Source organism: Rhinatrema bivittatum, chromosome 3 (genome assembly GCF_901001135.1).
Source record: "Rhinatrema bivittatum chromosome 3, aRhiBiv1.1, whole genome shotgun sequence".
NCBI classification, from domain to species: domain Eukaryota; kingdom Metazoa; phylum Chordata; class Amphibia; order Gymnophiona; family Rhinatrematidae; genus Rhinatrema; species Rhinatrema bivittatum.
Genome location: NC_042617.1, coordinates 450,339,323 through 450,366,059, shown reverse-complemented (window position 1 = coordinate 450,366,059; position 26,737 = coordinate 450,339,323). Strand labels below are relative to the sequence as shown.

Genomic DNA, 26,737 nt, shown 5'->3' with positions numbered 1-26,737 from the left:
TTATCTGGGCTTCCTAAATGGTATTTTTAAACTTTGTACAACAGGACCACAAACAACCAGTACTGGACCGTTTTTATTTTGTGTTAGGGGTTACACGTATTTAGGATTTAATAAAGTAGAGGAAGGTGCAGTTTTCCATAGAAAAGGAGATTCAATACAAGGGGTCATGATCTGAAGTTGCATGGAGGGATGTTTTAGAAAAAAAACATCAGAAAATACTGCTTTACCAAGAGGGTAATAGAGGCCTGGGATGCTATACTAACAGAGGTCATAGAAACTAAAGCTGACAGAATTCAAGCATACTTGGGACAGATATAGAGGACAGTGTTAGAAATAAAGTTAGGAAGTTACAGTATTGCAGACAACCCACCCTTTACTTTCTCAAGAGAAGAGGTAATGAGATAACAAGGAATGGATGAAGAGATCATGAACAATACTGAAGACAATGGGATCCAGCAGGCAGGTTGGTGGTGACCAGGTTCTGTCCAGCAGAGTCATGGGGCTATAGGCAACCAAATGTTAGGGCAATAATTTTGCTAGTTTTGGTAGCTGTTTTGATTATTGCAAAGACACAGTGGATGGGGAAGAGCTGGGTATTGGTTTAAGTATGTGAATTTATTGGCTCATCTACATAAGATGGTAGAGAACCAAAGACGACTTGGACAAAGAGTGAAATCGTATATGCAGTTAAGCTTCTGCAGCTAGGATATATCCTTAGTAGAAAAGATTTGAATAACTGGACAGACTGGCCATTTGGTCTTTATCTGCATACATGTACTGTTACTATGTAAATTACCACATGAATGTGTACAAGGAAACAAAAACAAGTCTTCCCTGTGAAAAGATAACAAGAATTGAGCTAGCATCAATTATGGCCCTATCAGCTAATTCCTGGATGTGGCCAGCAAAGTTTTCAAATATAGACCTGTCTTCTTGCCATAGTTAAACAAATATAGTTTTGTATGGATTGTCAGTTTTGGTCTGGCATTGTAGGGTTTTCAAATATGTTAAGGAGCTTTATAACTAGATACAGTATACAAAACGGATTGGACTAAAATTAGTCCACAAACATAAATGAAGAAGGGATTTGGGACGCGATGGTGAAGTGACATATTGCTATTTTGAAAGACACACATGTACATTTCCAGCTTACTTATTTTTACATCTGATAGTTATCTGGTGTAAGTGTTATTAAATGTGTTTATTGTGTGGTATTGACTGGGTGGGAGGTCTGGGTTAACTGGGAGGCGTTCTGAAGAACCAAGAGGGTCTTGATGACCTGGAGAAGGACTGGGCAAACTGGACTAATTAGTTAAACTGGTAATTTCTCATGTGTATATGTTTTAAAATACACCAATTTACAAGTATAAATCCCAACTTGCATGAGTAAGTTATTTTCACATGTAACATATATGCATGTATATTTTTAAAATAAGTGGGTAAAATACGTGTATTTAATGAACTGAAATATGTGTTTTCCAATGTGTAGCCAGATGGACTCAGAACCAATGGGTTATGCTCCCCTTCCAGCAGATGGAGATTGAGTAAAGCTGCAAAGGAAGTTTCTGGAAGGAGAAAGTCTACATTCTAAATTGGAGAAAATTGAACCTCGCTCTCTTACGGTGATACCTAAAGGTCCCTCCCCCAGTTGAGAATTCCTGAGGTGATTTCTGAGGTCCCTCAGAGGCATGCCTTAGTCTGGTAGCTGGTTCCCAGCGTGAACTTGCTGCTTAGGCAGCGGGTGCAGAAAAGCCGAGCATGTAAACCGAAGTGCTTAGTGATTCTGTCTCTAGAACCTCTGTATATAAAAATGTTAAATAAATAAATGGTGGTGACGGCCACTCTCTCTCCCCACAGTCGGAGACAGTCTGTATTCTCAGCCAGTAAACGCTAAGCCCAGGTAAGCTTAAAAAAAAACAAAAAAAAACCCAGGGATGATGATATTCCTTCTGATTCAGAGACAATTAGAGGGATTTTTGGTAGGACTCTCCCTGCTTGGCACGCCGTACCGGCGTTGTTCCCACTCTCGTTGGGGTAAGGAGACTTGCACTTCCAAGCAGGTTGAGCAGCCCCTAGTAGGTTAGGCCCCACTGTAGGCTTTGTCGGCACACCTTGTGGTAGGTCGCGGCAGCACCATCTTGCATGTGTTTCTTGTGCCGTATTGTCCTCCATAGAATGTCAGCACGCGCAGTATGTCTGCTCTATGCATACGCTGTGCGTGTAACGCCTGGTGTGGCCCTACGTGCACAACTTGGAAAGCGCGCAATACAGGAAGAGCTGTGCGCACAGGCTGTGAGTACACCTCGCCATGCCCCATCTAGACACTCAAAATTTGTGCGCATAAATTTTTGAGCACGAGCTGATTAAACGCACAGCTACCACAGACAATTGCGCTGGAAACCATGAAACCTAAGCGACTTGCTGTTTGCACTGCTTGTCATGTTAGAGCTTCACAATCTGACCTGGATTCCAACTTATATCGACACTGAGAGGAAGCCCAAGGAGAGTTGACCTCCTCGGACTTTGCTAAGCCAGGCTCCTCCCATTCAGTTGATGGATTGGTCACAGCCTTAACTGGAAGTACGCAGAATCTGAGTATCCCCTTGACTGGGTCATCCATGGGAGAGGGAAATTCAGCTGGACCCATCCCAGTGCCTCCTAGACTAGGCATGGAACCGGCTGCCTTGTCTTGGATGGAGTTTTTCCAGGGGGTATAAGCCTTCATACAGGCGCAATCTGCTGTCTTACTTGCCACTGTCTGGATGGAACCCCAGCCAGTCACCCCTCCCTCTCCCATTCCGACCGGCAGACCCAGGCATACCCTTGATAAAGCCTTTCCTTATCAAGGGTATCCCTGGTAGGGACCCAGAAGGCATAGATGAAAAGGAGGACCCAGATTTCTTGGAAGATGGGGAAATCCCCACTGGGTTGGAACCATATTTGGCCATGTTATGGTTTTATTCATAGAGCCAAATTGCCGGCCCTGGTTTCCCAGTCCCTGAAGATGCTGAGAATTCCAGGGGTGGATTCTATGACGAACCAAAGAAGAATCCCATTCTGATTTCCCTGCAGAAAGCCTCTTGCTACTTTCTAGTGATGGATGCCATCCAGGAGTTGGTTGATATGGAATAGGATGCCCCAAATGCAAGTTTTAAAGGGGGCCGGGCATTGGAAGCCCTATACCCTCTGGACCGAGCGGTAAGAGAGCGTTTGTTTCCCTAAAGTGGATGTACTGGTCTGTGCCATCTCTAAGCGAACAACTATCCCAGTGAAGGGAGGAGCCAGCCTTAAAAGATGTGCATGATAGATAGACTCAATCCATCATTAAACAAGCCTTTGATGTAGTAACAGTGACTATACAGGTTGCTTCTTGTTGCGCTCTGGTGGCTCATTCATGTCTACTTCTATCTCAGGAGGTGGATGACTCGGGGGGGGGGGGGGGGGAATTCCAGAGCAGTTATGGAACCCGCTGCCGCTTTTTAGCAGATACAGGCTCTCATTTAATCCATACTTTGGCCAGAGGACTGGCCTCAGTAGTGGCGGCCCGATGACAACTATGGCTGTGGAATTGGACAGCTGACGCATCCTCCAAAGCTAATCTTATGAGGATATCCTTTAAATAATCATTCCTGTTCGGGAGCAAGTTGGAAAAGCTGGCCAGTTAATGGGGCAAATCTCCAGTTCCCCTGTTACCAGAAGATAACAGGAAGCAGTTACAGCGTCCCTTGCCTGTAAGGGGTCATTCCAGGGTTCCCAGCATTTTCACCCCTACAGAAATTCAACATTTCCGAGGTCTCGACCCCCTTGGGAGGTCTCAGTCCTTTCGTATCCGGCATCCCAAGAGCAGGGCATTTTCGGATTCAGGATCATCCTGAAACACCTCCCCATGAAATTTTACCAAGACACCTTCAGGACAAGGAGATAGGGGGTCATCTGTCTCTCTCTTACCAATGGTGGTTTGAAATCAGTTTGGACAAATGCGTACTGGAAGTCATACGAGAAGGATATGAGCTGGAAATCCACAGCACTCCTTGGGACATATTCATGATGTCTCCTTGCCACTCTCAGCACACGAAACAGGCAGTGGATGTGACACTTCTAAGGTTCCTCAGGATAAAGGGCTGTGATCCCAGAACTATATGGCCCAGGAAAATATAGGGCGTTATTTCACTTATTTTGTCGTACCCAAGAAGACAGGCTCCTTTCGCCCCATCCTGGACCTCAAGGGTGTCAACCATCACCTGCAAGTGACTGATTTTTCACATGGAGACCTTACACTTCGTGATGATGGCTGTACAATCGGGAGAGTTCCTAACCTCTCTGTACCATCCGAGGCCTACCTAAATATTCCAATCTGACAAGAACACCATTTCCTACGCTTTGTGGTATTGGGTCGTCGTCATCAGTTTCGGGCACTGCCCTTTGGCCTAGCCACTGCTCCCAGAATATTTCCAAAATTATGGTGGTTGTGGCAGCAGCACTGAGAAAAGATGGGATCCTGGTACACCCATACTTGGATGATTGGCTGTTCTGGGCCAAGTCCGTGGAAGAGAGCATCCTGGCAACCAACAGGGAGATTTCCTTGTTACAGGAATTCAGTTGGATAGTAAGCCTGGCCAAGAGCAGCCTCAAGCCTTCCCAGTCCTTGGAGTATCTGGGAGTCCGGTTTGACACCAGGCAGAGCAAGGTCTTCTAACCACACGGATACAGAAGTTGATGTACCAGGTGCATCAATTGGTGAACATGGTACGTCCAACGGTGTGGCGCTATCTCCAAGTTCTCTGTTTGGCAGCAACCCTGGAAGAAGTGCCATGGGCAAGGGCACACATGCGCCCACTTTAATGCTCACTGCTATCACATTGGAATCCACAGTCCCAAGAATATTCAGTTCGCCTACATTTACCGATGGGAGTCTGCTCTCGCCTCCAGTGGTGGTTACAGGACGCTCATCTAAGCAGGGGTGTGTCCCTGTCCTCCCTGAATTGGCTGGTTCTCATGATATGCGAGTCTCTGGGGCTGGGGAGCTCACTGTTAGGAGCTGACGGGATTTTGGATGGAAGAAGAGGCCCAAGCAGTCAAATCGGCATATTACGGTTCAGCCACAGACTCCAGGGTCAAGCAGTCTGCGTGATGTTGGACAACACAACGACAGTAGCCTACCTCAACCACCAGGGAGGAATCAAGAGCCAGCAAGTGTCAAAGGAGATATACCTCCTTATGGAGTGGGCAGAGGTACAGATAATCTCAGCCTCCCACATCGCAGGAAAAGACAACATCAGGGCAGACTAAGAGGGAGAGTCTGGATCCAGGAGCGTGGGTATTGTTGACCAAAACGTTTCAACTGATAGTAGATTGGGGCCTCCTGAAAATCGACCTGCTGGCCGCATCTCACAATACGAAGGTTCCTCGATTTTTCAGTCGCAGAAGAGATCTGTGGTCCCTGGGAATCGACACTGGTGTTCAGACCTGGCCAGAAGAGTTGCTATAACCTTCCCTCCATAGCCCCTGCTGGGCAGGGTCATTCACATAATCGAACACCATAGGGGTCTAATCCTACTAGTAGCCCCAGATTGGTCCAGGCGTCTGTGGTATGCGGACATGCAGAGACTCCTGGTGGAGACCCCCTGCATCTCCCACCACACAGGGACCTGTTGCAGCAGGGACCGGTCCTTCATGAGGATCTGACTAGATTCTGGCTTACGGTCTGGCCCTTGAGAGTGTTCGCCTGATGAGGTGAGGACATTCTGCAGCGGTAATTTTGACCACGTCCCTAGCATATATGCAGGTCTGGCGATTATTTGAGGCCTGGTGCAAGAAGCGCAGTGTCCTTCCCCCAAGTGGTCAAAATCCCTCTTATTCTGGAATTTTTGCAGGATGGCTTGAAAAAAGGTTTGGCCCTTAATTCCTTGCAGGTAGCAGCTTTCTCCTGTTTTAGGGGTGAGGTAAATGGAACCTCCCTGTTGGCTCATCCTGACATGACTCGTTTTCTAAAGGGAGTGAAGCACCTTCAACCTCCCTTACAGTTGCTGGTTCCCTTGTGGAATCTTAATTCGGTGCTGGAATTCTTGGCAGGTCCTTCTTTTCGGTCGCTGTGCAATCTTTCCTAGCAGGTATTAGTTTTGAAAACTGTGTTCCTGGTGGCTATAAGCTCGGCACGTCACATCTCTGAACTGCAGGTGTTGCCATGCTGGGAACCGTTCCTCCGGATGACTCCAGGGGCGGTACAGCTACGTACTGTTCCATCCTTCTTGCCGAAGGTAGTATCTGAGTTTCATTTGAATCAGTCCATTTCGTTGCCATCCCTAGATAAACTCAAGAACGTGGAGGACTATCATCTCCTCCGTCATTTGAATGTCAAGAGATTTTTGGGAGTCTCAGAACCGGTCCGAAAGATGGACCGCCTGTTTGTCCTTCACGGTGGAAGGAAGCAGGGTGAACCTGCTTCGCAGGGCTACCATAGCTCGCTGGATTAAGGAAGTGGTCACGGGGAGCCTACGTGGAGGCTAGAAATCAATTACCTTCTCAGATTAGAGCTCATTCCACTAGGGCTCAGGTGGTCTCATGGCTGGAAGTTAAACTGCTGTCTCCCATCTATATCTGCCGAACGACGACATGGTCCTCCTTGCACACCTTCTCCAGGTTTTATTGTCTGGATGTACAGGCCCAAGAGGATGCAGTCTTTGCACGGGCGGTGCTGACCGGACTGGGGGCAGCCTCCTGCCCTTATCAGGAGTAGTTTTGTACATCCCATTGGTCCTGAGTCCATTTGGTTACATGCTAAGAAATGGAGAAATTACTTACCTGATAATTTTGTTTTCCTTAGTATAGACAGATGGACTCGGCGTCCTGCCCTCAGCTGCCCAACTGTGCCATGGGTTTTCTCATGGAGTGGGCCTCGAATCCAAGGGATTACGAGTAAGTGTTCATCCAATCCCTAGATTAAGGCACCTATATTCTTACTGGAGTTCAGTGGTTATGGTTGTTGAGTACAGTTATAGTTATCCGTTTTTAATCAAGTATTTTCACTAGTATGTCCACAGTGGCTTTTGAAGAGAATACTGGAGGGCTGAGGTCACTGCAGGGGTATCTATACCATGATGTCAACTTTGCAGCCTTACTCCATCTCCAACTGCTGCCAGGGGAGCATAACCCATTGGTCCTGAGTCCATCTGTCTGTACTAAGGTAAACGAAATTATCAGGTAAGTAATTTCTCCATTTCAATGCTCTGGGGTAAATATGCGTGTATTTTATAATATGCTCGCATGTAATATGCTCATATTATAAAACACTAAGGTAAAACTATCCGCAGCAATGTATATGCGCATATGCTGCTGCACGCAATCATTTGAAAGTTATCCTCCCTAGGTGCAGCACTAAAGGGAGATTTCCCTCTTGTGTGATTTTGTAATGAGATTGATTGAAGGTAATGGCCAGACGAGCAAGGAAATGGGGAATCTGGTGATTAGAAATAAGATCAAAGAGGTAATCGAGTAAATTCTTGAAGTAATTTGCATTTAATGTGGGGTATGCCAAGAAATAAGAGCCAGCAATGTTCTCTGAGGGCTACTCTAGTGATTCTGGCCTGTTCTTCACACTTTCAAAGAACTGTGAAACCAGGGATTTGAATCTAATTCCTTTCACCACTTGCCCCTCTGTGAGTGAGTCACCAGAATTCCCTTTACTCTGGCACAGATTGAAAGTTTTCTGGAGCAAGAATTATGTAATGTAATTTCTATTGTACATTATTGTGGACAACTGGTAATGCTGTCTGAGAACTAATGTTAGTTCAAAAATATATGGTGTTAAATTGTATCAGCTTTATAGAGTTCCTATGATAGTAGTGAATGTAGGCCCAGTAAGTATGCACTTATAATTTTTGCTATAGAAAGTGAAAATACTAGCAAAAATTTTACATTTAGGATGTTTTTAAAAATAATTCTCTGTAAAATGTGTAACTTTCAGGATAGAGGGTTTACCATCCATATCAGCACTGAAATTTAATGGAGCTTTGCACATGGCTGTTGGAACTTCCACTGGTCAGGTAATTTGTTGTACATATGCTTAAAAATTCTTTAAAATACTTAGTATGTTTAGCCAGTATTACAATAAGATATATTTTAAGACCTCAACATTGACCACTGACCTGGAAAGAAACACTAGAAAATACAAAATAAATTCTATTCAAAAACTATTCCTAAAGTAATTTCCCTGGCATGAGTTTCGACACATGAAAACTTCCAATCCCAAAGACCGTATAGTCTGTTTAAGCCAATAAAGTGTTTGCTAACACCACATTTGGGGGGTTTTATCGTGACCAAAAATCACGTGCAGATTCCTTCTTCATGTATGAATGCTAAAGAAAGTAAGGTAAGTGCAGTTTTTGTTCCCTTACATTTCATGTACTAAAACTCATGTGAACTGGGGTTAGATTTTTGAATAGAACATTTATGTATGTTCCTTGTAAATGGTTATTTTTGAGGTTGCATGATGGCAGATGAAAGAACCTTTGTAGAAGATCTGGTCGAAAGAAAACGACAGCTGATCATATACTCAGAGGTTCTGGTGGCAAATTATCTAATTTAATATTGGAGGGCATGACAAACTGCAAAAGACTTAAAGGAGAACAGAAAGCAGTTTGAAAGGATGATATTAAAAAACCAGTTAACATGAAAACCGAGCAGAGAAACCTAGCATGTCATAATAGCCAAGCTTTGTATTGAAGACGATACTTCAGGGTTGACTAGCTCCAGTCTTCAAGAGTCACAACCGGGTCTGGTTTTCAGGATTTCATAATAACAGTAAATGATGCAGATAAAGATCCAAAATAGTCCGTCCATTATGCTCAGCAGCTCGATTAGGGTTGTAACTGCCGCTCTGTGCAGGTTATCCCCATGCAGAAATGTAATACCAAAAGTTACCCCGTGTCTTCATTTTCATCTTCTAACCATTAGAGATCACCTTTGTTTATTCCATGCCTTTTTGAATTCCATTACCTTGCTTGTCTTCACCACCTCTTTAGGGAAGGCATTCCATGCATCCACCATCCTTTCCATGAAGAAATATTTCCTAATGTTGTTTGAATCTACCCCCCTTGGAGCTTCATATTATGACCCCCTAGATTTACAGCTTCCTTTCTATCAGATTCACAGTGAGTGTGCATGAGAGGTTTGAATACCCTTCCTCCATTGTATGCAAATATAGCTCATTATGGCAGTGGTTCTCAACCTTTTTTTCTGTCAGGACACACCTGATAGATAGTTCTCACATATGTGAAACACTGAACACATGATTCTCACAAGGCTTAAATGACCACTTTGCATCCACAGAAACCCATCCCCACCCCTGACCCTCAGCAATGGGTATAAAGCAGAACTAGAGCATTCCCCATACTACTTACCATACAAAAAAAGATATTCTGGTGTTATCTCAATAACAGCAACACAAACTCCCTCTAGTACCAGGTGCAATAGCCCTACTTATAATAAGACAGCCGTTCACCACCAATGCAAGTCCTATTGAGAAAACACAACAAATAAGGGGAGGTATTTAACTAGCCACCTCGGTCACACACAAATTCGACCTTCACCAAGTACAGAAAGACCACAAATTACAAACATGGAAACAGAAACTGGAATGAAAACCCAAAAAGGCTACTCTGCCTGCAGTACAAAACTAGAGAAATGGAAACAGAAATGTAGCACCTAACATCATACCAGGATCTGCAATAATGCACACAAACTAATAATCACAAAATTACACCTATACTATGGCATGCACTCAAATGGAACAACCCTACCTATAAAAAGGCAGCACTACAAATATTAAACCATTTATTGCCCCCTCACACACACACACACACACACACACACACACACACACACACCGCTTGCACACAGAAGCACCCTCCCCCCTCACATACACACCACTTGCACACACATACAAGCACCCTCCCCGTCTCAAATACATACCACTTGCACACACACCGGCCCCCAGCTGAACAGCTCCAGTCTTCGGCCCTGCCAGCCTGGTCTCAAACAGCCAGCACTCCAGTCTCCGGCGGTGGCCTGTGCTCTGATCTTTGGCCTCCGCTGGCCTGGTCTCTGGTGGCGGCCAACGCTCTGGTCTTCGACCCTGCTGGCTGCGGATAGCACGCAACACACCTGCCGGTGCTTGGCGATACACTGGTTGAGAATTGCTGTATTATGGGATATCCTGAAAACCAGACCTGTTTTGTGGCTTTTGAGGACTAACATACATAGAAACATAGAAACATAGAAATGACGGCAGAAGAAGACCAAATGGCCCATCCAGTCTGCCCAGCAAGCTTCACACATTTTTTCTCTCATACTTATCTGTTTCTCTTAGCTCTTGGTTCTATTTCCCTTCCACCCCCACCATTGAAATATCTAGCTTGATTAGTTAGGGGTAGTAGGGGTAGTAACCGCCGCAATAAGCAAGCTACACCCATGCTTATTTGTTTTACCCAGACTATGTTATACAGTCCTTATTGGTTGTTTTTCTTCTCCCCTGCTGTTGAAGCAGGGAGCTATGCTGGAAATGCGTGATGTATCAGTCTTCTCCCATGCCGTTGAAGCAGAGAGCCATGCTGGATATGCATCGAAAGTGAAGTATCAGACACATTTGGTTTGGGGTAGTAACCGCCGTAACAAGCCAGCTACTCCCCGCTTTGTGAGTGCGAACCCTTTTTTCTTCTCCCCTGCCGTTGAAGCAGAGAACTATGCTGTATATGCATTGAAGGTGAAGTATCAGGCTTATTTGGTTTGGGGTAGTAACCGCCGTAACAAGCCAGCTACTCCCCTCTTTGTGAGTGTAAATCCATTTTTCCACATTTCCTCTTGCTGTTGAAGCTTAGAGCGATGTTGGAGTCACAGTAAGCATGTGTATGTTTATTGAATAAGGGTATTGTCTCCAGGCAGTAGCTGTCATTCTGGCGAGTCACCCACTCTTCATTGGCGGCCTCTTGACTTTATGGATCCACAGTGTTTATCCCACGCCCCTTTGAAGTCCTTCACAGTTCTGGTCTTCACCACATCCTCCGGAAGGGCATTCAGGCGTCCACCACCCTCTCCGTGAAGAAATACTTCCTGACATTGGTTCTGAATCTTCCTCCCTGGAGCTTCAAATCGTGACCCCTGGTTCTGCTGATTTTGTTCCTACGGAACAGGTTTGTCGTTGTCTCTGGATCATTAAAACCTTTCAAGTATCTGAAAGTCTGTATCATATCACCTCTGCTCCTCCTTTCCTCCAGGGTGTACATATTTAGATTCTTCAATCTCTCCTCGTACGTCATGCGATGAAGATCCTCCACCTTCCTGGTCGCCCTTCTCTGTACCGCTTCCATCTTGTCTTTGTCTTTTTGTAGATACGGTCTCCAGAACTGAACACAGTACTCCAGGTGAGGCCTCACCAAGGACCTGTACAAGGGAATAATCACTTCCCTTTTCTTACTCGATATTCCTCTCTCTATGCAGCCCAGCATTCTTCTGGCTTTTGCTATCGCCTTGTCGCCTTGTCTCGCAGACTTCATATCATTAGACACTATCACCCCAAGGTCCCTCTCCTGCTCTGTGCACATCAGCTTTTCCCCCCCCATCGAATACAGTTCATTCGGATTTCCACTCCCCATATGCATGACTTTGCACTTCTTGGCATTGAATCTGAGCTGCCATATCTTCGACCACTCTTCCAGTTTCCTTAGATCCCGTCTCATTCTCTCCACTCCTTCCGGCGTGTCCACTCTGTTGCTGATCTTCATGTCATCCGCAAAAAGACAAACCTTACCTTCTATCCCGTCCGCAATGTCGCTCACAAAGATATTGAACAGGACCGGTCCCAACACCGATCCTTGCGGTACACCGCTTAAAACCGCTCTCTCTTCAGAGAAGGTTCCATTTACCATCACACATTGTCTTCTGTCTGTCAGCCAATTTGCAATCCAGGTCACCACCTCGGCCCTCACTCCTAAGCTTCTCGTTTTATTCACCAGTCTCCTGTGCGGAACCGTATCAAAAGCTTTGCTGAAATCCAAGTATATGATATCAAGCGCTCTTCCTCGATCCAATTCCTTGGTTACCCAGTCAAAAAAGTTAATCAGATTTGTCTGACAGGATCTTCCCCTGGTGAATCCATGTTGCCTCTGGTCCATCAATTCTCCAGACTGTAGATAGTTCACTATTCTCTCTTTCAGCAGTGTCTCCATTACTTTTCCCACCACCGAAGTGAGGCTAACAGGTCTGTAGTTGCCAGCCTCCTCCCTGTTCCCACTCTTGTGAAGCGGGACCCCTGCAATACTTTATGGCAAAGACTGTGGTTCCTTCAGTTCTTACAGTAGTAGTGTATTCATACTAATATATTTAGTTAATGTAAACAGATTTAAAACAAATTTCTTCTAATCTCATGGTTGAAAATTAATCCTTTTTTGCATTAGTGATTATCAAACATAAATTATGTACTGTATTTCAGGTTTTGTTATATGATCTCCGATCCAACAGCCCTATAATTGTGAAAGATCACCAGTATGGGCTGCCTATTAAATCCATCCAGTTTCACGATCCTTTAGATTTAATCATATCTGCAGATTCAAGAATAATAAAAATGTGGAACAAGGAAACGGTAAGTAATCTTATTATTGAACTGCGTGTCCACATTCATATTCGTCATACCCTGTCATTTTCTTCAGTAACTGTCAAATTGTTCAAAAACTGTTACCTGCAGAAAAAAATTATGGTTCTTCCCCCTGCCCCTACCCCACCCCAGTTTGTTACAGTACATGGAATTTGGAATTTCTTTGCTGGCTACTGATGGGATATTCTGATACCCCAAGCAAATTCCTCATTACTGCAATCAAGCTAGAATTGGAAATAATCAAGAATGTCTATCTTTCAAGTAATCTTCCTGCAAGTGCCAGGGAGTATTCCAACATAAGAGTTGCAAGGAGAGATGAGACAGAAATTGTAAGCCATCTAACCAGGAAAAATGCCTCAGAGGTTTTTACTAGTTGTTTGATGTAACTCTTCTTGTTTCTTTTATATCTGTACTACCATACTAAACTACTTTGTGCATAATTTCATAGCACTTGGGCCGAGTTTCTAAGGATTTTTGCCATGGGTTTAAAATGGGAGAACATCTCTAGTGAATGGAACCCTGCATGTTCTTCAGGCGATGACCTCTGATGAAAATTGTCCATAAGCATCCCTGGTGCTGCCTTGGAGGAAGAAGGTCTCAGGATCGGAGAGCATCAACTTGGTGCAGTAGGAAAGGATCCTGTAGCAAGGACCTGCTCTCCAGGTGGTGCATTGTCCTCTTTCACCGAGGATGTCTCCCAGGGCCACTGCCCATGAGGGAAGGGTTAGGTCTGTTATCATAGTTGGTGATTCGATTATTAGGAATGTAGGCAGCTGGTGAGCATGAGGATCGAATGGTAACATGCCTACCTGGTGTGAAGGTGGCGGACCTCATGCATCACCTAGATAGGATTTTAGACAGTGCTGGGGAGGAGCCGGCTGTTGTGGAACATGTGGGCACCAGCAACATAGGAAAATGTGGGAGGGAGGTTCTGGAAGCCAAATTTAGGCATTTAGGTAGAATGCTGAAATCCAGAACCTCCAGGGTGGCATTCTCTGAAATGCTCCCTATTCCGGAATCTCAGTGTGTAGATGGGCTGATAGCGCAAGGAAGAGGGATTCCGTTTTGTAAGGAACTGGGGAACCTTTTGAGGAAGGGGGGAGTCTTTTCCGAAGGGATGGGCTCCACCTTAACCAGGGTGGGACCAAGCTGCTGACACTAACCTTTAAAAAGGAGGAGAGAGCAGGTTTTAAACGAGAAGAAAGAGGAAAGCCAACAGACACTCAGCAGCACATGGTTCGGAGGGAGGTATTTTCAAAGGAAACTAATGACGTATTAGAATTAGGGCATCCCGACAGTGAGGTCCATTAATAAGAAAAGTAATCCAAGTGCTTGTAATTAAAAACTCACCTGAGCTAAAATATTCCAATTCATCCCTATCAGAAAGCAGAATGAAAATACAAACAAAAAAACACACTTTGAAATGTGTGCAAGAGACACGAGAGTGAGAGCTCACTGTCGAGGTAGAAAAGCCTTTGCCTGCAAGGTGTCCAACTCTGCCCCAATGCTGGGCATGCCCAGTAGGGGCCAGTCAAAGTTCTGGAAACTTTGACAAGTGTTCCGTGATTGGGCTCCATCCTGTGATGTCCCCCATATGTGAGGACTAACATCCTGCTGTCCTGTGAGAACACCTGTTACAGGTAAGCAACATTTGCTATCTGAATTTTCCTTTTCCTTCTGAGCAGCTCCCACAATTAATTTTCCCCTAATAACTGCTTTAAAGAAGTCCCAAATAATTTGTACATATGTTTCCCCTGTTGTCATCATCCCTAAAATGTGCATGCTTGTCTTCCTGTAATTGCTAACAATTTAGAATCCTTCAACAAACCTTTATTCAACCACCAAAAATTACTACCTACATCTTGAGAAGGAATGAAATCAAACCAAACTGGGAGATTGGTCAGACCAAGAGAGAGAGTACCAAATGTCAGCATTTACAACATGGGACACTAAAGTTTTGTAAATGAGAGAGAAATCTATCCTGGAGTAGGACCATGAGCAGAGTCAAAAAAGAGTAATCTCATTTAGATGGATTCAGTAATCTCCATTTATTGACATGATCATATTTTGTAACCAGGTTCTTCAGTTTGTCTAGATAGATGTCACCCCTGTTCAGTCCTCAAAGAGTTGTTTAAGGCAGGATTCCTAGTAATTTTAAAGTCGCCACCAATTATGACAAACCCTCCTTAAATGTAGACTCAATACTTGGCTTAAGGACTCAAAAAAAAGATGCTCTGACCAGCGTTCAGAGCATAAATATTAAGTAAAATATAGAGATGTATAGCCAACTGCAATTTAACCACTAAAAATCTACCCTCTTTATCCGATATAACCTCTTGATCATGAGCTAGCAACACTTTAGAAAACATTATACCCACTCCACCATATTTATAAAGAAAATAATTGTAAATATTTTTTAGTCTTTTGGTTCTTGGCAATTTAAAAGTTCAATTTATCAATACTTGTAATGGCACTGAATTAGTTTTATCAGGAATGTGCATTCACTGTCCTAGCATGTGTCTTGAGGATCTAATCTTAATTATGCATATTGATTAATTAAAATAATGACCTTTCAGGAGGTCTGATTAAAATAGTCGGTTTTTTTGTTGCAGATTCATAATACTTGGGCATTCCTATGGCTAAACTCTTCCAGTATAGTCCAGTAAAACTGATGTTTGGGTGGCAGCATGGAGATTAAACTCCTTCCCATCAAGTGAGAGAATTAGCCACTCCCATCCAAGAGTAGGTGTTTGTGTCCCTTCTCCTCCCCAGGTTTGGAGTGTATAATTCACTGATTAGCCTAACCATTGTGCAACCTCTCTTATATAATGGGCTTGTCATTTTGTTTTCTCTCCTGCACAAGCATTTTAAAAAAAGAAAAGAAAAAAACTTTTTGTGTGAAGTGAGTTAAGGGAATGTAGCTGCCATGTTAGTCCATTTCACCTTTCTTTCTATGTGGATGGAGTCAAAATGATTATTTTGTGCACTTTATTTTCTGATTCTGCCATTCAAAGGGATGTGCTCATCTGTCTTTTTTTTATTCCTGCCGTTTCAGGGAAAATATTTACATCAATTGAGCCTGAGCACGATGTTAATGACGTCTGCCTTTATCCAAATTCAGGTCTGTAACATAAAATGCTGATAACGTTCAATGCGCAAGCACAAAATATTCTGTACAACATTGAGACCCAGTAGTCCTGTTTTTTTCATTAATAATACAAATATTTCTGTTTCCATTCCTTAAATGTTTTCTGTGATTTTTCATTTCCTAATGCACTGCTGTAGTTCAGCTTTGAGAACAGACGGCCTTATCTGATTGCCTGTAGTGCGGTGACTTCATTTTCTGACCTCTAAAATTGAGTCTAATTTAATCCAGTCTGAGTTCTCCCATGTAATTAACTTAGAGAGTCTGTGATGTACGGATTGATGGATGCTTGACTGTTCCAGTGAAGGAAGGTTTAGTCACCACATTTCCATGTGCAGGGAAAACATAGGCCCATGAATGAGCCACAGGAAAATACAGAGTAGTTTCTAGTATAAAACATGGTGGTGAACAGTATTGGACATACAGAGCATGCATTGTGTTGTGGTTTGCATTTACTTTAGATTAATGCATGGCAAGGAATGGAAAATGTGGGTAGTTTAACCCAGGGCTTCCCAAACCTGTCCAGGGGAACCCCATAGCTGGTCAGATTTTTCCAGGATATCCACAGTGAATATGCATGAGATACATTTGCATGTCATGGGGACTTAGATGGCCACAGGGGGAACCCGGCCTGCCTGGTGACAGAAGAGGAGGGCGGCCACGGGGGTAGCCCATCCCGCCTGGCAGCAGAAGAAGAGGAGGCCCACGGCCATGGGGGTAGCCCATACCACCTGGCAGCAGAAGAAGAGGAAGTCCGCGGCCACGGGGGGAGCCCATCCTGCCAGGTAGCAGAAGATGAGGCCCGCAGCCGCCTAGAGCAGCAATTCTCAACCAGTGTGTTGCCAAACTTCAGGCTCCCTGCCTCAGCGAGATGGAAACTCTTCCTCTGCCCGTGCAGAACGTAGCAGGAGTGCTGGAAGATACAAGCGCTCGGAGGCACTAGCAGCAGCCTGAAGAGGAAGTCCTGTCTGTGCAGCGACCGTGCGCATGGGAAGAAGAGATCTGCATGCCATATCGGCCCGAAAAAGAAGAGCAGCATGGCCTGGAGCAACCAAAAGGAGCAACGTGAGCCCTTGCGACCGATAGGACTCCTTTCTCAAGGCTGGAAGAGGAGGAGGCTTCTGACACCAGTTCTTCGGTGGGGGGAGAGTGTGAGCGAGCGAGCATGTGTGTGTGAGAGACGTGTGTAAGTATGTGATTGAGAGCCTGTTTGTATGAGAAACAGATACAGCCTTTGTGGATGTGAGAGAACACGTTTCTGTGATTGAGAGCCTGTGTGTTTAAGTGAGAGAAAGAGTCAGCATGTATGTAAAAGTGTGATTGAGAGCTTATGTAAGTGAGAGAGCAGAGCATTTTTTATCCTTATTTTTAATTATTGGGTCTCTTTGTCTGCTGTTTTGAAATATTTTATTGATCTTATGAGTTTTATATTATTGGATGTTATTTTGTCAGCTGTTTTGAAATATTCTTTTTATTAGTATGGTTTTACTTTTATTGATTTATACTTCCTGATTTTATATTTTGATGCTTTGAGTAATTATAATATTTCTGTTTTTCTATTGTTGCACTGCATATATAGGCTGGCCTTTTATGGTTTATGGTTCAGTTTTTGTCTGTAGTTTGTATTATTACTTTATAGTCATTTTATTCTGTATTTGGTGAGGGTCTGTTTAGGTTCCATGTGTGATTGTGGTTAAGCATTCTGCTAATGTGTCATTTCTAGGTAAGGATCTATAGAAGCTTGGGTTGTTTTGTCTTCCTAATAGGAGGGTATATTGGTGTGTTAGGGCCTTGTGTGATGTTTGCAGGGTCACCTTTTCATAGGGTTGTAACTGAGTGCTGGCGGTTAGTGCTGTTTTGGAATGGGAGGTTCATTATATTGTAATTTAGTTCACTTATGGCTTTCTGAGGACCAAACCCACACCCAACATGCATTACAATAGTCCTAATACTATATATGTTACAAGGTTCTTTTTGGTTTTTATGCAGCATTTTCTGGTTGACACTACAGCTGTAAATATAAGTTATATAATGTTGTGATATTTTTGCTTCAAAAGACTGTACTTTGTGTTTTCAATTACATTTTTTTTTATTATAAATGCATAATTTGAAATTGTGTGTAGAGAGGGCCGTGGTAAGGGAAGGTGGGCACAAAGCTGTTAGATTCACTTAGGTGCCTAATACCCTTGCACTGACCCTGATTGTTAAAAAGAATACAAATTAAATGTTAAAAAAAAAACAAAAAAAAAACCCAGAATGAGGAGGGGCCAGTCCAGTAATCGTTTGCACAGGGCTTCAGAAAAGCCAGCACTAGCCGTGAATGGCGGTGCCCTGTGGTGACGAGCTGGCGGGCTTCCCATCCCTCCCCAATGAAGAGACCCCGCGCGGTAGTGCCTTATGGTGATGCGCTGGCGGAATGCAAGGAATTTGTGGAATGTCAGATTTTAATAAATAAATAATTGCCTCCCAGGCTACACCTCTGATTTAAATGGTTAATGTTTTACATCCCTAGTTTTCAAGATAGAACTTTCCGGTTTTCCTTCACTTTAATGCCCAACACCAATCAAGCTGCTAAGTGGTTAGCGTGCTTTTTGTATAGAATTCAATTAAAAAATATGCATTTTTTGTGTGTGATCATCATTTTATGGCAACAGCAAAGTAGTTGGTTTTTAGTATCCAAGGCTTCTAAAGCATTCATTTTTAAGAGGTTGCATGATTAGTATAGAAATAGGATTTGTTTCTGACAAAGACTGGTTTCGTCCTTGAATACTTGTAAATATAAGTCAGTAAGAAAAATAAAATTTGTTATCAAATAATTTTACAAGGTCATGTTTTCTGTCTTCAGGAATGCTGCTCACTGCCAATGAAGCTCCTAAAATGAACATTTACTACATTCCGGTAAGACTGGAAAAATTATTTAATGATGTTTCCCTAAGGTATTGATTTAAATACGAGTAAAGGAAGTTGTTTTCAGGACTCTTTGTACAGTGGTCTTTTAGGGGTTTACAATTCGATGAAAGTGGAATCTTCTAACTTGTGATTTTCAGACTGAGTTGTTGCATGGATGAATCTGGAAATGCAGCTTGAGTGGTTCCCCTGGATTGGCAATAAAGTATTTCACCTCTAGGACACCAGTTCAAATCTAGCCCAGACCTGGTAGTGACCTACACTAACACTCTAGAGTTCAGCGGCTTTTGTGAAATGGGTTAGAGATTGTGGACCCTTGACGTCTGGGAGCTGGATTGTATCATAAAAGCTGTTATCATCCCTGTTTGCAGTAATTGCCTTCCAAGTTGGCAGTGTTAGCAGGAAGGCAAAGGTTGGGATTTTAAATGGAAGGCATCTTTGGAGCTGTAACTCCTTGGCATAGATTAATTTGAGAGAGCTCACCTGCAGGGGACTTCAACTCTTTAGATAAATCCCATGAGCATTAAATTCCCTAGCAAGCTATAAAATAAGTTGTTTCCAAGTATAAGCACTAATTATCTCACTGGAAAATAATGGTATGAGAAGCAAATGTTTGGTATACTCAAATGTTATCGGTTAGCTTCATTTCTGGAATGAAACCTGTCTTTATTTCATTAAAAAAGTGCACTACCAAAAAGCTTTTTTTTCTTGTTTAATTTCAAACAGAATGCCACAGTATTTCAAATAAGTTGACAGAGCATAAAAGTAAATGAAGATTGGACTTTTTTTTAATTAAGAAAAATAAACACTATTGAAATACAACAGAAAGAGCTAGCTATTCAAATGCTAAAAAAAAAAATTATTATAGGTAGAGCTTTAGAAGATGCTTGGTAGAATGTTTGAATATAAGACCAAAATAGACATCTTTGTAATCAGACTGGATGGGCCACTTGGTCTTTATCTGCCATCATTTACTGTGATGTTACATATAGAACCGGCATGATGTACCCACGAATGTCGGTATAAGAAAGCTAACAAATATAACTATAGAAAGTTGAATTCATATTAGGGGTATAAAACTTAGTTTACTTTATAGTTTGGTAGCTAAGGCCGAATGTTTCGCATTTGTCCTTTATAGTCAAAAGTCAGACTCTTCAAGCTGCTACCAACAACCTCTTTAAATGTCCTTATTGAAACTAATCATAGATACAGCCGTTTTGCATCTTAAAGAAAGGAAGTATTTACTTCTCGTTTTTTGGCTAAAATCCATACGTCAGATCTGTCATGAGCTGAAAGCGGTCCCTTTTTGGCCTTTTGGTTGAGACCGAGCATCTGTACTTTATGGCGGGGAGAGGGCTTAACGCCCCACCACCTACCCTTTTAAGGACACGATTACATTACAACCATTCTCCGTATATAAGCAGGCATGAATTAATTATAATGTATGGGTAATGACATCCGACAGCGTCGGCACAGAGCCAACTCTTAGAGCTCAGTAAAGACTTTACTGAGCATGTGCAGGAATTCCCATGTGCGCCTATTACCTCATGAGCCCCTTGGTTTTTATTGGCCTCTTAAGAACTCTGTGCCATGGCAGCTGCATCTAATATAGCAGCGACTGGCTCTGAGGTGCTCTGTCGAATGGCAGACCTGGATGGAGCCAGCAGCGTTATCTCCTCATCTCCTGTGCCATAATGACAGGCCAGATAAGTATATAGACTGTGCCCTGGGATGTGAGCTCCAAGTCAATAACACGGATGGGTGCCCTGGTCAGTCCCAGGTATCCCACCAGGTACAATGCAACTGAAGGTAAACAAAAATGGGTTCACAATAATTTGAGCTATACATCCAAAAGAAAAGGAACCCTAAGTGACTCTGCTCACACACTGTTGTTATTACAATACTTCATAAAAACCATCAAATAGGTGACCTAATTTCATACAAACGTTTCATACAAACGTTTAACCGTTTATTCTTTCCTATCTCTTAATTTCTTTCCTATCTCCTATTCTTATTCTTATCCTTATTCTTATCCTATTCTTTCCTATCTCCTAATTTCATACAAACGTTTAACCGTTTATTCTTTCCTATCTCTTCCTTCTTATCCAAGTTCTGCTACCCCTGTTATTTGTAACTGCTCCTTCGATCACCACTGTTCTAGTTGATGTATCTAATGCACTCCCGTTTCATGTAAACTAGCAAGATATGTGCTCATGATTGCCGGTATATAAAAACCTTAAATAAATAAATAAATATATTATGGTTTAAGGACCTTAAAATAACATTCCAAAGATTCCACAAATATTTAAAAATATTCTTAATCATAGCAATGTCTAACATATCTTAATATATGATAGAGGTCTTTAAGATCATGAGAGGTCTTGAACGAGTAGATGTGACTTGGTTCTTTTCACTTTCGAATAATAGAAGGACTAGGGGGCATTCCATGAAGTTAGCAAGTAGCACATTTAAGACTAATTGGAGAAAATTCTTTTTCACTCAACGCACAATAAAGCTCTGGAATTTGTTGCCAGAGGATGTGGTTGGTGCAGTTAGTGTAGCTGGGTTCAAAAAAGGTTTGGATAAGTTCTTGGAGGAGAAGTCCATTAATGGCTATTAATCAATTTTACTTAGGGAATAGCCACTGCTATTAATTGCATCAGTAGCATGGGATCTTCTTAGTGTTTGGGTAATTGCCAGGTTCTTGTGGCCTGGTTTTGGCCTCTGTTGGAAACAGGATGCTGGGCTTGATGGACTTGGTCTGACCCAGCATGGCAATTTCTTATGTTCTTATGTTCTTATAGCATAAAATCTACAGTAAATTCAAAATAACATGGATTTATCATTTGACACTGGGTGGTAGTTTTCCAGCTTGTCTGGATCCAGGTCTGATTTTTATTTTTAATAAGTGGCCACACTACAGCTTTTCTTAGATCAGTGGAGAACATGCCCACAGTGAGCGAGGAATATATAATTTTGTTCACCAGGTTGTGAGGCGCTCACCTGCTAGCTTTACTAGCTTGTATGGGCATGGATCTAGGGTGCAGATCGTTGGACGTAAAGCAGAGTTTTTCTGAAACCAATCAATGATTGGGGTAAATGAATCCCTTATCTCTGTCTGGTGTGGTCAGACTTATCTATGTCTCCAGGAGGGGGAATGTCTTGATGGTGTCCTCGAAGGTCCTTGATTTTGTTCAAAAAGGAGGCTGCTGTTATCTGGCTGAATGGCTTTGAATATTGACCCCCAACAGTGTTTCTTAATTTGTAAACATGAAATTATCATTGTATTGTTCTGGCATTCATAGAATTTGGCCCGATGTTAGTTCAGCATTGAAGCTCTGCCATGTAATGGCCAGTGTCCTTTTTAATTCAGTATGGGATTTTCTTGCAGGCATTGCTGCTGTGTTGCACTGCCTTCTGAATTACAATGCCTAGCATGCTTGTCTTTACCTGCTTCATTTCCTTCCATTTCTTGGTAACACGTGGAAATCCAGGTCTGCAAACAACTTCTAGGCATTACGTTTTATTGAACTAATTTAATTCATTTGTGAGTAGCTTTCGAGAGTTAGGCATACCTATAACTTGTTTGTTGATCTTTAATTCCACATATATTAGTGGTTCAACAAAGCAACTAGATTAATTTATTTGGTTTAGTTGCCTTACTACTTGTCTATAGCACTGCTATACATCACAGCACTTTACAGCCTTCCAAGACACTGCAGTGTAATACAAGACCATCAAGAGAGTTCACAATAACCTAAAATTTCAATGCTCAGAATCCCCTATAACTATGACGGTCTTATCACACTTCTCTATTTTACTGAAGGGATGGCTCATTGCATCCTCCCTTAGAATGATCAGTCAAAAGAAAATACTTTGGACGACATTACTTCAACTATGGATTTGGTGAGACTCCCTCTTACGTAGCAGACTGTCATTTACCATTGCAAAGGTCTCAGATTAACCGTACAAGGTGGGTCCGAGGCTTTGCTGTGTGTTCCTGAAGCATATGTGAGATGGGGAAACAAATATTAGCAAATTTTAGATAGAGATATTCAAGAATTAGGAGTTTCACACTTTAAAATAAACAAAAAAAGCCCTCATAACTTATTCCTGTCACTTTTATGTAAAGTTGGTATGATACATCTGGGAAAACACCATAAGACTGAATCTGCCTAAAAGAAGGGTGCTGTGCAAATAAGGAACATGTATGATTTGGATGGGCAGGTGGGAGACTGGGTTATATTTTATGTCTTTAGAATTGTAATCCATCTTGTGAGTTTCTGGAAAGGTAGGGCTTTCAAGATAAAATAAGTTTTCCAACAGCAAGCACATAGGCATACCCTGCAGCACAGGATAAAACCCTCCCACACCACATAACTGGTCAAAAGTTCAATTTTTATTGATCTAGGAGTTGCCTCTAGTGCCTTTGCTTCCAGCTCACTGAGAGCCAGGACTGGGGTCTGGTGCCATGAGCCTTTGTTCCCAACTACCAGAGCATTACCCACCTTCCCTCCCCCATGCCTTTCTATCCTGCCTAACTCTTGCCCTGACACTCCTTCAGACCAGTGTTTCCCAACCCTGTCCTGGAGGCACACCTATCCATTCAGGAATTGTAGGATTTCCCCACTGAGTATGCATTAGATTTGGATACACTGAGCCTCTGATAATCTACCTCGTGCATATTCATTATGGATATCCTAAAAATCTGGGTTTTGAAAAACTGCTTCAGACAGTGGCTCCCTTCCAGAACTTTGTACGCAGGCACACCCCAAGTCTGGCCATTAGATGTCGCCATTGCACTGTTGACTGGTGCTCCTCCCCGCTCCCCCCCCCCCCCCCTCCTTAATTCTCAACACTACTGCCAAAACATCCCCAACTGGCTTGAAGAACAGAAATTGTTTGAGAGTTAAATTTGAATCTCTTAAATTGCCGCGTTTTGTCCTGCTTAAAAGTTCTAAAAGTTTGTGTTTTCAGTTCTGAGAGCTCTATTTACTGCAACGCCATCGCTGGGAACACTTTGCCAACACAACTGGCGATCCCTATACTGACGATTCCTGTTTAAACATAAGAAATCAAATCTCAGGCACCTTGTTTTAATGATCATCATTTATACTTTTACTGTACTATTATTTAAATTTAGCTGGGAAAAAATATATCTAAAGTACATTTTGTTTGTTAGTGCTCCCAACAAAGGAAGCAAAAGGATTAAAATATGGGGATAAGGGTGGCTCTGTGGTGGTGCTGCATAGTGTCATGTGGATGAATTTGGGTTTGATTCCCAGCTCAAGCCTGCCACTCTTCATGTCATTCAGGACTGGTGATGCTCCAGAGGCAGTGCTCGAAGCCCCTGAAGAGAAGGGAGGGCATAGTCCTTGTAGAGTAGTGACACCTAGTGACTTTAGGGCCCCTGATTAAAAATGAGCTCTGTGTCATGGCACACTGCTGAGGATTGTCACCACAATGATTAAAGTAAGTTGGGAGAGGATGCTAAACAAGAAACTTCCTAGGTAGTGTACATAAAGGCTCATAGTGCCAGTTCCCAGCACTGATTCTGACTGAATTGGAAGTAGAAAGGAAAAGGAGAAAACAGATTAAAAAAAAAAATCAAAGGATGTATTTAATGACAATTTAGGACTATGTAAAACGATTTGTTTTCATAACAAGTGTGATATAAACTACTACTCTTATCTATTGACTAATTGTACACCATCTAGGTTGTCCACAGATTGACGGTATATTAAATGAATAAATACTAACATTTATGCATAAAGCTATACAGGAAGTATGCAGCACAGTACAGATACACATAAGAGTCCTTTCACTATAGAGCTTACTGTCTAGTAAAAACAGACAAGAAAAATGTGTTTCTCAAAGGTGGCATAATAGGTGGAGTTTGAGAACAGGGGTAAAGCTGCAAGAATCAGGTCAGTGTTCCACAATCTATAAAAGAAAAGCAGGAAATGGGGTGGGTAGATAAGGGGCAGGGAAGGTGAATCCTAAGTTAGTATATTAACATGAAGCAACAAAATTCAACTATATCCTTAATTCTCCAAGGACAAGCAGGATGGTAACCCTCACACATGGGTGACATCAGATGGAGCCCCCAATAGGGAAAACTTATGTCAAAGTTACTAGAACTTTGACTAGGCACACTGAGCATGCCCAGCATGCCCTATACCACGTGTCCACATGGGTCCCCCTTCAGTCTCTTCTTTTCCTTGGAGCTGTAAACTTCGTTGTGTGAGTAAGCTCGCTTTGGCTGTTTTTTGGCCTTGTGAAAAACTTGCTTTTTCTTGCGATTTGCATGGGTTTTTCTTCGTTGTTCCATTGCCGGGTCCCTCTCTGTAGCCTTCCCGTAGCGTCTCCTAGTCAGTGTTTTTGGCGATTTGGGTAAGTTTCCTTTTGCGGTCGATACCCCGTCGCAGTGGTGCATCGGTGACTGCCGGCAATCGCTGCCCCGCCGCCATTTTTGGTTCATGCCCTTTTTGTTTCTTCTGACATGGCCACATCCGGTTTTCAGCGATGCCCCTGATGCCTGAGGACAGTGTCCATCATGGATCCGCATCCTCTGCCTGGAGGCATCTCATGTTGCCGGGGTTGCCGCTTATGCATCCAAATGACCTAGAAGGGACATCTGCTTCGATTCGTCAAGATGGAGCAGCTCTGCGGATCGAAGAAGTCCGAGCCATTGGCATTGAAGGACCAAGAAGCCACCCCGATGGACACCAAGCCATTGATATCGGCAGGACCTTCAGTTCCTTCGACGGATGGGGCGCCGGAGACCGACTGTTGTCGATCTCCTCCAGGCCAAGGACATCTGGTTCCTCGTCATTGACCTCTGCATTGGGGAAAGACCGGGCCAAGCATCAAGGGGAAGCTGAAGAAGCATCGGCATTGGTCCCCGTCAATGCATGGTGCCAGGCACGGGGATGCACTGGTTTTGGCTGTGATGCCCTGAAATGACCCTGTGGCCAGGAGTGCCAATATTGATGCCAGGGATCTGCGATGGTCTCCACCAGGTCTGATGCTAGTTACCAATCCAACTTGAGGGTCCGAAGAGGATCTGGCCACCCCTCCTTCCTCCCAGTCAATGTTGGCATTGGCAATGTTGGAGGAGGTGTTGGAGTGCAGAGACTAGCTAGTAGCGGACCCAGCACTGCAGAGCTTTAGGCCGATGGCACCATCCCAGTACCTCCCATCCTCGTACCGCTTCTGGAGAAGAAGTCCATTAACGGCTATTAATCAAGTTTACTTAGGGAATAGCCACTGCTATTAATTGCATCAGTAGCATGGGATCTTCTTAGTGTTTGGGTAATTGCCAGGTTCTTGTGGCCTGGTTTGGCCTCTGTTGGTGACAGGATGCTGGGCTTGATGGACCCTTGGTCTGACCCAACATGGCAATTTCTTATGGTCTTATGGAGAAGCTCAACATGCTCATCGGTGCATTACTGACCTAGCTGGTGTTGGTTCCCAGGACAGCATCAGTGTCCAGGGGGCATAGAGTCCTCCCCCTACCAATACAGTGGTAGTCACCAATTCCTCCGAAGAGGAAGCTCCATCGAGGCCGGCCGCCCCCATCTAGTTTTACCAGTGTCTGCACCTCTGAATGAAGGCCGAGCATCTAGGAGTCCATCCCCTGTGGCTTACAGTAAGGATGAGGAACTTTGACTCCTGGGGGGATGACGTTTCAGAGTCTTCCAAGGGTCTCCCTTCAGACCCTTCTCTAGAAGAGCGAAGGAAGTCTCTACCTGAGGACTTAACCTTTGCAGGTTTAGTGAGGGTGATGGCGGAAGCCATCCCTTTTCAGATATTAACAGAGGAGGAGGATGACAGGCACATTACTCCTTGGCCTCCCCAAAACCACCATCAGACCTCTTCAGGTACTTCAAAACACCGCCGCCAGGTCCATCGCAAACATAAAAAAATGCAACCACATCACACCTACACTAAAAGAACTTCACTGGCTTCCCATCAGCCAAAGAATTCAATACAAAACCCTCACCCTCATCCACAAAAAAATAAACAACAACGAGATG

General features: G+C 43.3%; 1 protein-coding gene across 1 annotated transcript in view; it reads left to right on the top strand.

The window, feature by feature from the left end:
* NOL10 (nucleolar protein 10) overlaps positions 1–26,737 on the top strand; it is a 226,040-nt gene that overhangs the window by 77,656 nt on the left and 121,647 nt on the right. The window contains exons 10-13 of the mRNA XM_029595891.1: positions 7,964–8,042; positions 12,485–12,630; positions 15,697–15,767; positions 18,637–18,689. Of these exons, the coding sequence (XP_029451751.1) occupies positions 7,964–8,042; positions 12,485–12,630; positions 15,697–15,767; positions 18,637–18,689 (349 nt within the window). The remainder of the gene's footprint in view (positions 1–7,963; positions 8,043–12,484; positions 12,631–15,696; positions 15,768–18,636; positions 18,690–26,737) is intronic.